This window comes from Pan troglodytes, chromosome 1 (assembly GCF_028858775.2).
Source record: "Pan troglodytes isolate AG18354 chromosome 1, NHGRI_mPanTro3-v2.0_pri, whole genome shotgun sequence".
Taxonomy (NCBI): Eukaryota; Metazoa; Chordata; class Mammalia; order Primates; family Hominidae; genus Pan; species Pan troglodytes.
Window position 1 is genome coordinate 88,172,152 of NC_072398.2, and position 13,687 is coordinate 88,185,838.

A 13,687-nucleotide genomic window follows, 5' to 3' on the forward strand; every position below is an offset into this window, starting at 1 on the left:
TTCATTATGTGCCAGGAACTGGACTAAGTATCCTGTGCTCACAAAATCTATGTCCTTGATTTTATTTAATCCACACAATTCTGGAAGGTTGGTGCTAGTATCTCCAGTTTATAGATGAGGAAACTAAGGCTCAATTAAGTCAAAATGTTTGCCAAAGGTCTCAGAGGTAAGAAGTGGCAGAGATGGGTTTGAAACCTGGATCTGCCTGGCCCCCAAGCTTGAATTTTTCCCATTATACCACACTACTCCAAATCCATTCAGGGTAGGTCTTGATTGAGAAGAATGGGAATCAAGATTCCTGTCACAGAAGGTGTGAGCCTTTAGAACACTAGAAGCTTTGGGGTCTTTGGATGAGTGACTGCTGACGCGAATAACAAGGAACATATCCAATTCTATGCATGCCCCGATAGGTCGTAATCTCTAGCAGGTAACCTTTCAAAAAGACGCCCTGCGCCAAGATGGCCTCCCAAACAGCCCTTGTTAAAGATGGCGCCTCCGTCGGACGTCCCTCCCTTGATCTCAGCTGGATTCTCTTTTTTCCTGGAATGAAAAAATGCCCTGCCAAGCACTAAGATATTAGTACAAGTTAGTCGTCTCTTTCCCGTTCTTGTCGAAAGTGGCCAGGCCTTCAGCTACATTCTCCAGGACACGGCTTCTTTCCGGCTTCACAGATAACCCGCAAACACCAACTCTCGTCAAGATGGAGTGAGCGGAAGTGGGGCAGTTCTGAGTTTGAGTTTATGGGCGGGGCGAGAGCGACACTTCCGCCCCTCACCAACATGGCCGCGGGCTGGAAGTGCGCATGAGCAGCTGTCTATGGAGATACCTAGGCCGGGAGAGGGAGAACACAGTTGGAGAAAATCGGCAGCTGAGACGGCCTTGGCCGGTGAGTGTAGGACCGGGCAGAAGTCTGGAAACTGGGTGGACTGGCAAGGCAGGGCAGCTTTGATTTTGTTTCCGTTTTTCAAGTTAGAGAACACTGCTGGGGAGGAAGCCTTTGTTTTGGGGGAGGGGGCCGTGCTGGTTCTTTATCTCATACCCTGCTTTGTGGGCCAAACTCTCTCCCTTCCCCAGAGCGCGAGCGTCCCAGCCCTCCTGCGCTGTCCAGCTGCGCGCCGCAGCCGCCGGCACCGGGCGCTTGAGCTCCCTAGTCCCCAAGGCCCTTTCCTGCCTCCTCCGCGGAGCAGCTGGGGCGCGGGGCTAAGACTGCGGGGCTGTGGGGTCACGGCGCAGGCTCCCGGGCTCGCGCCTGGCGGGCGCTCAGCTCCGTAAGCGCCTTCTGGTTGGTGAGCCTGCAGGGAGACGCCTCATTCTAAGGCAAGGTCTAGGTGCCTGACTTCTTTCGGGAGTTGATTTTTTTTCCCTTTGTGTCCAGACTTAGCAAGGGCTCTTACTGGGCCCTTCTGGCCTGAGCGTGCACACCACAACGTCCCATCCCTGTTTCCGTGTCACCGATCCCTAATGCCTAGGAAATGCTTCCGGATGTCCAACTAAGATTTGAATAAGTACCCTGACCCCGTTGCTGGGTGTCCTCAGAGACTGCCCCGGCTGACAGCTGTGGCCAATAGAGATGCCTCCTGTGCCGGGCCCTCTATTTCACTGCCTTCCCCTGCAGTCAGCGCGGCAAGCTTCGCAGGGCATTTCCTCTTCAGGTTTGAAGATGGAAATGTAGGTGGTCCCAAAACACTAGTGCTACTTCCCCTTATCGACTGGGATCTCCTTGCAGCGTTACTTCCTCTGTACGGTTTCACTTTCAGTTCCTTTTTCAACATTTTCCTCGGACGCGGTCTTTCCGAGGCTTATCCACTGAAAATTTTCCTTGGATAGGAAAGGTTTGGAGGACCTTATGGGTAGAGAATTTCTAAAAATCTTGCCCCTTTTGTGTTGGGATTATCTTATTGCTTTGTACTGTGTAGCTGTTTCTTTCTGGAGGCATGTCTGCCCAGCTCTTTGTTTTTCCTGCCCTCTGGCTGGGTGTCAGGGTCCTAAGGCAGAGCTTGTAGGTGGATTCTTCCCCCTTTGTCTCTTCTTCAGAACCCTGTTTTTTTTTTTTTTTTACCCCTTCTTGCTCAGGCTTAGTTGATTTGGAGTTGTCATAGCAACATTTTAGCAACAGTGTTGTTCTACAGGAAGGCTTGATGAATAAAATAGAGAATGCTTGAAGAGGATCCACTTGTGCTTTAGGGTTTCTAACAGATTATATAAATCTGGATACCCCAAAACAAGAGTCCTGTCAGTAGAATGGGGCCCAAATGCCAAGTCTAGTCTTTGTGGTCAGGGATATTCTTCCAGTGGTAGTGGGCTTCAGATTTCCTCTTTCTAGGTTTGAAAACAGAAATGTCTTGATGGACAACATGTGGCTGAGAAACTGGAAGAAGCATCAGTGTCCACGACACTGTATTTTTTGATGGTGGGGCCAATACATGGCCCTTCCTGATTCCCATGAAGCTGCCGTCATGGCAGGTCATAATAGCTTTAATGATCCATTTAGAAATGTGTTGTTGGCTGGGTGCGGTGGCTCATGCCTGTAATCCAAGCACTTTGGGAGGCCGAGGCAGGCGGATCACCTGAGGTCAGGAGTTCCAGACCAGCCTGGCCAATATGGTAAAACCCCATCTCTACTGAAAATACAAAAATTAGCTGGGCGTGGTGGTGGGCACCTATAATCCCAGCTATTCAGGAGGCTGAGGCAGGAGAATCACTTGAACCCAGGAGATGGAGGTTGTAAGCCGAGATCGTGCCACTGCACTCCAGCCTGGGTGACAGAGCAAGACTCTGTCTCAGAAAAAAAAAAAAAAAAAAAAAGAGAAAGAAATGTGTTGTTTCGGCCAGGTGCAGTGGCTCACACCTGTAATCCCAGCACTTTGGGAGGCCGCCGAGGTGGACAGATCATGCTGTCAGGAGTTCAAGACCAGCCGGGCCAACATGGTGAAACCCCGTCTCTACTAAAAATACAAAAATTAGCTGGGTGTGGTGGTGCCTGCCTGTAATCCCAGCTACTCCGGAGGCTGAGGCAGGAGAATCATTTGAACCTGGGAGGCTGGGTTGCAGTGAGCTGAGATCGCGCCACTGCACTCCAGCCTGGGTGACAGAGAGAGACTCTGTCTCAAAAAAAAAAAAAAAAGTGTTGTTTCTGTCTTCCAGTATAATTATCCACTCTCCACCAGGAGTTGGAGTGATAATGGAGGGATGGGGAACACTATTTGTAGCCTTGCTTTTTCAATCACTGTAGGCCAGTCCTCAACATCAGTATGGTGGAGGCTGATTGTCCCCTGCAGATGACTGGCTTATTTTCCTGGCTATGTGTTCATGGAACCTAAGTTCTAGAACCAGAGATACTGTTCTGTTTCCTAGACTCATTGCAAACTTCATGATTTCTACCAGGACTTAGCACTCAGGCCTGTGAATCAGGAGATACAAAGACCTCCAAAAAAGGACCAGTTCCTCGGATGTGCCCCCTCACAGAGAGATGAAGGGGTGAGTGAAGAAGAGGTAGGATCTGGGATGAAAGATGGGTGGCCTGGAAGAATGCAAAATGACCAAGAGCACTGCCTCTGGAGTCAGGCAGACCTGGATTCAGGTTCTACTCTATCACTTACTGTGTGATTTGGTTTCTCTATCTATAAAATGGAAGTAGTGCTATCTATCTCGTGGTGCTGTTTTTAGTATTAGATAAGATTACATGTAATGTACTTAGCTTAGTGCTTATGTACATAGTAAACAGTAAACACTAGTTGTTATTCTAACCTAACCCAGCTTCTGTTGGGAATGCCAATGAGTTTGCAGCCATATGTTACTGGGCCAGTGAGTTTCTCATTGACTTCTTCTCATACTCTTCCTTTTGTCCTTTCACCACAAACAGGCAGCAGAAAACAGCTGAAACGGAAGAGGGGACAGTGCAGATTCAGGAAGGTGAGTGCTAGAAACAGAACCAAGACTAAGAACCCATCATGGCCTCCCTTCCTTCCCCACCAGACCATCTCCTGTGCATCCTCCTCCTTTCGTGACATGCAAATGGAACGGGGGTAGAAAGGCAGTTAACTCACAGACTTTTCCTTTGTTCTTTTAATTCAGGTGCAGTGGCTACTGGGGAAGACCCAACCAGTGTGGCTATTGCCAGCATCCAGTCAGCTGCCACCTTCCCTGACCCCAACGTCAAGTACGTCTTCCGAACTGAGAATGGGGGCCAGGTAAGGGAGGGGGCCAGGTGGCTGCAGGTGTTATCTGGGGTTGGGATTGAGGGAGGTAATTGAACATGTCTTGGGGAGACCTGGCTTGGAGGATGAGTTGAAAGAGTGGACTGTTGCAGGGGAGGGAGGTGCTAATACTGGAGTAGAGACTGGTGTGAGGTTAGATGTATGCTGAAACCTCTGTGTGGGGAAAGAAGGGAGAATGGCTGAATCCATGTCTCTGAAGGACTTTGTTTTGGGGCCCTATCCAAGGGAAGCTTTATGAGGGGCCCTAGGATTCCCAACACTTAATCTTTTCTTCTCTCTTCACTCCCTCTGCCTTCCTCTACACTTCTAGGTGATGTACAGGGTGATCCAGGTGTCTGAGGGGCAGCTGGATGGCCAAACTGAGGGAACTGGCGCCATCAGTGGCTACCCTGCCACTCAATCCATGACCCAGGTACAGGGTATGGGCTGGGGAGGTCACTAGAGTTCTGAGAAGTAAGATGAAGAAGGGAATCAGTAGGATGGGGGTGAAGCTAGGAACAGTGAGGCATCTAAGGCTGCCTTGTCCCAAAGCACTAGGCTCTCCTTTTCTGGATGTTTCTCTCTCTCTCTCTCTCTCTCTCCACCCTACCTACCACCCCAAGGGATAGAAGCTGCAGAGTGGTGTAGTGGGAAGAAGTTTTTGACTGTTACCAGAATCAGTTTTCTTGCTCCCCTTCCCAGGCGGTGATCCAGGGTGCTTTCACCAGTGATGATGCAGTTGACACGGAGGGGACAGCTGCTGAGACGCACTATACTTACTTCCCCAGCACGGCAGTGGGAGATGGGGCAGGGGGTACCACATCGGGGAGTACAGCTGCTGTTGTTACTACCCAGGGCTCAGAGGCACTGCTGGGGCAGGCGACCCCTCCTGGCACTGGTGAGATATTGCATGAGGATGCTGGCTGAAAGGGCTAGAATAGGCTGTGGGACGTGACTGGTAGGCAGTGAGCCTTCACTCATGACTCTTAGTGATCATTAAGACCTGGACAGGCAGTGAGTCCGGGGCTGCTCTTCTATTAGCATGTTCTTTTTAGAGGAGGGGACCAGGGTCTTCACCTCAGGGCTTGGTGAGGTTCCTACCCATGTCCTGACAGAACCTACCCTGCATCTTCACAGGTCAATTCTTTGTGATGATGTCACCACAAGAAGTACTGCAGGGAGGAAGCCAGCGCTCAATTGCCCCTAGGACTCACCCTTATTCCCCGTGAGTGACCCTTGTTTCTTCTCAGATTCCGTAAGTGGTTTTTTTTTTTTGAGACCTCTGTCACCCAGGCTGGAGTGCAGTGGCATGATCTCAGCTCACTGCAACCTCTGCTTCCAGGGTTCAAGCGTTTCTCATGCCTCAGCCTCCTGAGTAGCTGGAACTACAGACATGTACCACCACCCCTGGCTAATTTTTGTATCTTTAGTAGAGACAGGGTTTCACCATGTTGGCCAGGCTGGTCTCGAACTCCTGACCTCAAGTGATCCGCCTGCCTTGGCCTCCCAAAGTGCTGGGATTACAGGTGTGAGACACCACACCCAGCTACCATAAGTGGTCCTAATACCTGCTAAATCTTGTATAATTCCTTAACCCCAAACTTCAATCATGTATTTTGTCTTCTTACTCTGGCCATCCTGGGCTCTGTTGTCAGGAAGTCAGAAGCTCCCCGGACGACTCGGGATGAGAAACGCAGGGCTCAGCATAATGAAGGTAGGTATGATCTGGGTGGAGCTAGAAGCTGTCTGGTGTGATCTCAGCAGTGATGTCTGAGGGGAGGAGGGATTAGGTAATTTTACCCTGGGACTTGTGGCGAGTTTTCACTGAGTCACCTTGTCCTCCACTTTGCCCCACAGTGGAGCGCCGCCGCCGAGACAAGATCAACAACTGGATCGTGCAGCTCTCCAAGATAATCCCAGACTGCTCTATGGAGAGCACCAAGTCTGGCCAGGTCATGGAAAGACCCTGGTAGTGGGCAGGATGCCTGAATTCTGTCTCCTGGTATTGTTTCCAGAAATGGTAGAGAGAGGGGCACACATGACAGTAGTCTTATCTCTCCCTGAGGTTCCTGTATCCCTGGGAGATATTATACCACCTTCCTTAGATGAAAATGAGGTCCAAAGTGTGAACCTACTTTTGGAAAGCAAGCTGGGTATCAGAAATCCTAGTCCTCATTTTGTTGACCTTATCTTGCAGAGTAAAGGTGGGATTCTATCCAAAGCTTGTGATTATATCCAGGAGCTTCGGCAGAGTAACCACCGCTTGTCTGAAGAACTGCAGGGACTTGACCAACTGCAGCTGGACAATGACGTGCTTCGACAACAGGTCAGACTCCTACCCCCAGTGCAGCCCTTCTCAGTTCTGCTAGCCACTGACCCAGTTTGACACCCTCTACTTTGTTCTCCATGGAGAAGGCTTCATCTTTTCCCCCTCACCAGTGGATGTCTGAATACATTCAGGGGCTTGGAAGTGCCAACTTTACTACCCATTCCCTTTACTGCCTCCTTCCCATGTCAGGTGGAAGATCTTAAAAACAAGAATCTGCTGCTTCGAGCTCAGTTGCGGCACCACGGATTAGAGGTCGTCATCAAGAATGACAGCAACTAACTATGGGGATTCAGGGGCTTTGGGCCCAAGAACTGCAGATAGCCCAGGAGCAACAGCCTAATCCCGTGCCCCTTTCCTTCACTGCCCCACTTCTGGCATGGGACAGGGGGAAGTTCAGAAGGTGTGTCCTTGAACTGAGGCCCTGTGATATGGCGGCCTGCAGTGGTGTGAAACACACAATGTGGACGTGCACTGACAGCCTTGCCCACCCCCACCATGCAGCCCCTGGGCCCTTGTGCTCCTCTTGCACAATGCATGTGCTGTCTCCATGCTGGATACTGGACACACTAAACTCTGGGGCTTGTCCTGTGCTTGCTTAGAGTGCCCAGCAGAGGTTTGCTGACAGGTGATGCTCTGGCTTGCCCCAGGACTCTGGCACTTCCATTGGTTCTTCCTTTCCCTGGAGCTGAGGTTTAGATGTGCACCCTGTGGCTCAGGGGAGCAAGCTTACACAAGAAGTGGGGGAAGGATGTTTAGCAGTGGCTGGTGCCCATGAAGAGGAGATTGGCCAGTGAGAAGCTGAGGCCTATGCAGACATCTCTGGAGCCAGAGAGAACAACAGGCAGGGGCCCACTTGGGGCCTTCCCCCTTGTGGGGGTCGTTTTTTTTTTTTTCTTTTCTTTTCTTTTTTTTTTTTTTTTTTAAGATAAAATTGTTCAAAGCCACAGTTGTCTGTTTTTCTTCCTTTTGTGGGCCACGGGCTGGAAGGGAGGGGCACATTGCTCTTCGACCAGTAAGGGCTGTGCCAAGTTCAGGGTGGGGTGCTGCTCCTGCATTTATTACCCGGAGTCCTGGTTCCTGGGCCAGACCGGTGTGTCGTTTTTGGCCCAAGCTAGAGAACGTTAAGGGTTTCTGCGGTGGGTTGGTGCTAGAGGCGCCGCGAACAGGTGCTGCGGGGGCGGCGCGGGAGGCGGTGCCCTTGCTTCCGGATCCGGTCTCAGCTCTGGGAGGGAGCCGGAGATGCTGCAGGCGCCGAGAGGGCGGGCCAGGGCCGCACTCCGGAGACTCGCGGTTGCTACGCGCACCATGGCTGGAGGTACCTGCGGGGGATTCCTGGGGCCGCGGTTCTCTTGGTCCTCTGGGTTGAGGCGTGGCAGGGAGTGGGGTGGCGGAGCGAAGGGGCGTGGCTGAGGGGTTATCGTGCACACCCTACCGGGAGGGGCGCTGCCAGGTGAGGGGATGCCATGGCGGCCGTGACTCCTAGGCCCCCTCTCCTGAAGGCTGTCGCGCCCCTTCCTCAGCGCCCACGGTCTCGCTCCCTGAACTCCGTTCACTCCTAGCCTCCGGCCGGGCCCGGCTCTTCGACGTGCGCTCTCGCGAGGAGGCGGCAGCTGGGACCATCCCAGGGGCGCTCAACATCCCGGGTATAGGGTGGAGAGGGGACGCCCAGGTGGTGGAATAGAGACCATTCAGGAGGTTCTTTGCCAATGGGACCTCATTTAGGATGGAATGGGGAAGGCACTGATTATGGGGGTCCTGCATTCCCGGGAGCCAGCCCTCAGCTTCCGTAGGAAGGACTGATGGGGGGTGGATCTTGGCATCGGAACTGGCCCATCCAGTTTGAGAAGACAGCAGGCGGAGAGGAGAGGGGCAGACCAGCTTCTCTTGACCTCCCCAAGTCTGGACGCCTGAGGGGGCATCCCGCCCCGCCTCCTCACAGCTTGGGGAGTGGCTTGCATTCAAAAGTTGTCGGTTTCTGGTCCTTGAAATTGGGGTGGGGGTAGGGGATGGTTATCATATGTTGTTTGGGGGCCCCCAGGACCCAGCCTTTCCAGGCCCAGCTTCCGAACCTGAGTGCCAAATTGCTGGCTTTCCCTTCTACCCTCTCCACTCCTCCAGTGTCCGAGTTGGAGAGTGCTCTGCAGATGGAGCCAGCTGCCTTCCAGGCTTTATATTCTGCTGAGAAGCCAAAGCTGGAAGATGAGCATCTCATTTTCTTCTGTCAGATGGGCAAGCGGGGCCTCCAGGCCACGCAGCTGGCCCGGAGTCTTGGATACACTGGGTACGGGGAGGTGTGGCTGCTAGCTGGGAGGTGATGGGGACTGCCTGTCATTCCTGTCAGTCTCTCACGCTTCTTTGTCTCCACAGGGCTCGCAACTACGCTGGAGCCTATAGAGAATGGTTGGAGAAAGAGAGTTAGGCAGGAGGCAGCTTACTGATTGCCACCCCCTGGCCCCTTAATGGCCACCTTAACTAAGGGTGTGAACGGGCTGACTTGGTGAATTGGGCAACTCCTTATAGTGTTGTGCACACAAAAGCATCAAATAAAGAACATTTAATCAAAGTATTGGAAGCACTTAATGTGTCAGGTGGACTGAAAACAGTTCTAATCTTTATCTAGACCTCAATTCAGCCCTGGATCATCATTTCGCAGCATTCATCTGCTTCCCCCTAGCACTCCTCACATGCAACATTCTAGCAGTTTCCTGAGAGGCTACAATGTACAGTTCTTCTAGAATAGCTGTTTTCAGCCCAGAATGCACATCAGAATCACCTAGTAGGTTTTTTTGTTTGTTTTATTTTTTAATTCAGAATATGGAGGGTGGAGCCTGAGCATTAGTGGCTTTATGGGCCCCTGGGGTGATTCTCATATACAGCCAGAAGCAGGTACCACTGCTGTAGATCAGAGGTCAGCAAACTATGGCCCCAACTGGCTGTGCTGCTGTGAACTTTGGTTATTGTCTATGGCTGCTTTGTCCATGGATTGAGGAGGTGAAAGGGCAATCTCAGGCCTTTGGGTGAGGGAATGGATGGAACCCTTCATCCCTACTGATGTGTCATGCACAGATTACAGGTGTGAGGAGCCTTTCCTGTGCCACCAAAACCAGGTTTCGTTTTTTTTTTTTTTTGAGACAGAGTCTTGCTCTGTCACCCAGGCTGGAGTGCAGTGGCACGATCTCGGCTCACTGCAAGCTCAGTCTCCCGGGTTCACGCCATTCTCCTGCCTCAGGCTCCTGAGTAGCTGGGACTACAGGCGCCCGCCACCACGCCCAGCTAATTTTTTGTATTTTTTTTAGTAGAGACGGGGTTTCACCGTGTTAGCCAGGATGGTCTCGATATCCTGACCTCATGATCCGCCCGCCTCGGCCTCCCAAAGTGCTGGGATTACAGGCGTAAGCCACTGTGCCCGGCCTCAGGTTTCGTGTTTTATCAACACTGATCTCTTATACTGGATTTAACAAATTTAATTGGTTGGCCAGGCACGGTGGCTCACGCCTGTAATCCCAGCACTTTAGGAGGCCAAGGCAGCGGATCACCTGAGGTCAGGAGTTTGAGACCAGCCCGCCCAGCATGGTGAAACCCCATCTCTACCAAAAATTAAAAAATTAGCCAGGTGTGGTGGTGCACACCTGTAGTCCCAGCTACTTGGGAGGCTGAGGCAGGAAAATTGCCTGAACCCAGGAGGCAGATATTGCAGTGAGCTGAGATAGTGCCACTGCACTCCAGCCTGGGTGACAGAGAGAGACTCAGTCTCAAAAAAACCAAAATTTAATTGGTTAAAAAGATGAAATTACACATGCTTACTGAAACAAAATTCAGCACTACACAGTAGGTATATGACTTCCCTCTAGTATAGTGTATAGTTTGATGCATAATACATTTTAAATATTTTCATGGCAGAGTTTTTACTTCTTAAGTTTGATTTTTGGAAAATGTATTCCTTAATCTGTGGAAGAGAAGATTGAGTCAGAAATGAATCCAGTTTTCTGATTTTTCATGCCTCTGAAGAACTTCTTTCAGGCATTTCCTGCATTCCTTGCCTGTCTCTCACCTCCTTTTCTTCCCTTCTGCCTTCTCTACTATACCCAGCCCTCCTACATTCATTCATTCATTTATTTATTTTTGAGACGGAGTTTTGCTCTTGTTGCCCAGGCTGGAGTGCAATGGCGTGATCTCAGCTCACCGCAGCCTCTGCCTCCTGGGTTCAAGCAATTCTCCTGCCTCAGCCTCCCGAGTAGCTGGGATTACAGACATGCGCCACCATACCCAGCTAATTTTGTGTTTTTAGTAGAGACGAAGTTTCACCATGTTGGTCAGGCTGGTCTTGAACTCCCGACCTCAGGTGATCCGCCTGCTTCTGCCTCCCAAAGTACTGAGATTACAGGAGTGAGCCACCGCACCTGGCCCCTCCTACATCTTTTATCTCACAGTATGCACTCCATACACAATGAAATCTGCTATTCCTCTGGGATCTCCAGCTTCCCTGTCACAGAGCTATCCCACTTTCTCCCTGGGCTCATCTTACCACATTACTGTCTGAGTTTAGCCAGACATTGTTGAATTTGGAGATAAAGTTGAAATACATGAAAGAGTCTAACCGAGAGTCTGGCAAATAGTGTCAGTTACCCTTTCCCCAAATACCCAAAACGTTTTGGTTTTCAGAAAGGTTGGGAAGTTTCTTCTGGGGCCTATTTCCTTCTTTGTTTTGTCTTAAGTCTTCTAGTCTTCTGTTTTCCCCTCCACAGGTCTTTATTATAATTTGGTTATAGCATTTTATTATTATTATTGAGGCATAATTTACTTAACAATAAAACGCACAATTCTTGGCCCAGTATGGTGGTTCATGCCTGTAATCCTAGCACTTTGGGAAGCCGAGGCGGGCGGATCTCTTGAGGCCAGGAGTTCAAGACCAGCCTGGCCAACATGGTGAAACCCTGTCTCTACTAAAAATACAAAAATTAGCTAGGCCTGGTGGTGCTCGCTTGTAGTCCCAGCTACTCTGGTGGCTGAGGCATAGGCATGAGAATTGCTTGAACCCAGGAGGCAGAGGTTGCAGTGAGCCGAGGTCACGAGACTGTACTCCAGCCTGGGCGACAGAGCGAGACTCTGTCTCAAAAAAAAAAAAAAAAAAAAAAAGCACAATTTTTTTTTTTTTACCCTGTGGTTGGCAGTTTATTTTAAAAAAACAATGCCCCAGTTATCACAGTTTCTTTTTAGTCCATTTTCCATAACAAAAGAAGCTACACAAAATTTGGAGGAAGATACTGTCCTTGCAGACTGACACAGTCTGCAAGAGGGGTCATGAATAATAATGATTTCAAAGCCCCTACTTTAACTCCTGAATTGGGCAAAGAATAAATGACAATATAAGAATGAATTTTGTTTGCAACAATATCATAATATAGCATTATTACAGTGCAGTGGTTGTAATTAAGTTCACAATAAAATATTCTTAACCCAAACACCAGACAAACTAAAATCACTAGACTGCTCATGAACTGAAATGATCAGTGCAAGCAGTTGTTGTCTCAGTAATGAAAACCAAAATCGGAAAGGCTTTTCTGGCAGGGAGTCTCTGACATGAACGGCCCCCTCTCTGTTCAGTGAGGCCCAGGCGCCCTCACTTGGAGTCTTGGTCTTTCTTTTAATCTAAAAGGGCAGAACAGAGCCCCAGCTTTTTCAGTTCTTTCACCAGGTACCCATTCTAGTACATATGCATAAGAATGTCACAGCCCCCCACAAACTCGCCATTGAGGTATCCATTGAGGATAGTGGGCCAGTTGGAATAGTCTTTTTTGTTTTTGAGGCACAGTTTCGCTCTTGTTGCCCAGGCTGGAGTGCAATGGGGCGATCTCAGCTCACTGCAACCTCTGCCTCCCGGGTTCAAGTGATTCTCCTGCCTCAGCCTCCCGAGTAGCTGGGATTACAGACATGTGCCACCATGCCTGGCTAATTTTGTATTTTTAGTAGAGATGGGATTTCTCCATGTTGGTCAGGCTCGTCTCAAACTCCCACCCTCAGGTAATCCGCCCAGTCTCAAACTCCCACCCTCAGGTAATCCGCCCACCTCAGCCTCTCAACGTGCTGGGATTACAGGCGTGAGCCACCGCACTCGACTGGAATAGTCTTTTATTTATTTATTTATTTATTTATTTATGAGACAGAGTTTCACTCTTGTTGCCCAGGCTGGAGTGCAAGGGTGCGATCTTGGCTCACCACAACCTGCGCCTCCTGGGTTCAAGTGATTCTCCTGCCTCAGCCTCCTGAGTAGCTGGGATTATAGGCATGCGTCACCACGCCCAGCTAATTTTGTATTTTTAATAGAGACGGGTTTTCTCCATGTTGGTCAGGCTGGTCTCGAACTCCCGACCTCAGGTGATCCGCCCACCTTGGCCTCCCAAAGTGCTGGGATTACAGGCGTGAGCCACCGTGCCCGGCCAAAATGCACAATTCTTAAGCATTCAATTCACTGAATTTTGAATATACTCACTTGTAACCACCATCCTAAACACAATCTTGAACACGGAAATCCCCAGAATATCTCTAGGTGGCCTTTTCTAGTCAATCCCACCCTACCCCCTTTCTAGGTAACCACTTTATCTTTTATCACCATAAAGTAGTTTTTAGCCAGGTGTGGTGACTCACGCCTATAATACCAGCACTTTGGGAGGCTGATACAAGAGGATTGCCTGAGGTAAATAGTTCAAGACCAGCCTGGGCAACATAGTATGACCTCATCTTTGCAAAAAATTAGCTGGGTGTGGTGGTGCACGCCTGTAGTCCCAGCTACTTAGGAGGCTGAGGCAGGAGGATTGCTTGAGACCAGGAGGTTGAGACTGCAGTGAGCCATGATTATGCACTGCACTCCAGTTTGTGTGACAGAGTGAGACCCTGTCTCAAAAAAAAAAAAAAAAAAAAGTAGCCATTTGCTTTCTTCAGGTGTTTTTTTGAGACGGAGTCTGGCTCTGTCACCCAGGCTGGAGTGCAGTGGTGCAATCTTGGCTCACTGTAAGCTCCACCTCCCGGGTTCAAGTTATTCTCCTGCCTCAGCCTCCCGAGTATCTGGGACTACAGGCGCCCACCACCACGCCCAGCTAATTTTTGTATTTTTAGTAGAGATGGGGTTTCACCATATTGGCCAGGCTGGTCTCGAACTCCTGAC

At 50.1% G+C, this 13,687-nt stretch overlaps 2 protein-coding genes across 6 annotated transcripts; both read left to right on the forward strand.

Annotated features, from left to right (window-relative positions):
- The first annotated feature begins 441 nt into the window (after positions 1 to 441).
- USF1 (upstream transcription factor 1) lies at positions 442 to 7,469 on the forward strand. Of its 4 annotated transcripts, none has more exons than XM_016930721.4 (11): positions 442 to 886; positions 3,385 to 3,477; positions 3,863 to 3,912; positions 4,075 to 4,159; positions 4,528 to 4,629; positions 4,899 to 5,094; positions 5,334 to 5,421; positions 5,852 to 5,910; positions 6,054 to 6,148; positions 6,394 to 6,522; positions 6,715 to 7,469. In XM_016930721.4, the coding sequence occupies exons 5-11, from the start codon at positions 4,531 to 4,533 to the stop codon at positions 6,802 to 6,804; spliced, it is 756 nt and encodes a 251-aa protein (XP_016786210.1). In that variant the 5' UTR covers positions 442 to 886; positions 3,385 to 3,477; positions 3,863 to 3,912; positions 4,075 to 4,159; positions 4,528 to 4,530; the 3' UTR covers positions 6,805 to 7,469. The 4 variants fall into 4 exon arrangements, with proteins under 4 accessions (XP_016786210.1, XP_003949666.2, XP_016786202.1 ...); XM_003949617.6 differs by having other exon boundaries at positions 729 to 886; positions 4,075 to 4,190; XM_016930713.4 differs by lacking the exon at positions 442 to 886 and adding an exon at positions 1,759 to 1,832 and having other exon boundaries at positions 4,075 to 4,190.
- Positions 7,470 to 7,713: 244 nt separating this feature from the next.
- Positions 7,714 to 9,088, forward strand: TSTD1 (thiosulfate sulfurtransferase like domain containing 1). 2 transcript variants are annotated; one of them, XM_003308552.7, is made up of 4 exons: positions 7,714 to 7,840; positions 8,046 to 8,168; positions 8,644 to 8,806; positions 8,893 to 9,088. In XM_003308552.7, the coding sequence occupies exons 1-4, from the start codon at positions 7,765 to 7,767 to the stop codon at positions 8,942 to 8,944; spliced, it is 414 nt and encodes a 137-aa protein (XP_003308600.1). In that variant the 5' UTR covers positions 7,714 to 7,764; the 3' UTR covers positions 8,945 to 9,088. The 2 variants fall into 2 exon arrangements, with proteins under 2 accessions (XP_003308600.1, XP_003308601.1); XM_003308553.5 differs by lacking the exon at positions 8,046 to 8,168 and having other exon boundaries at positions 7,717 to 7,840.
- Positions 9,089 to 13,687: the final 4,599 nt, after the last annotated feature.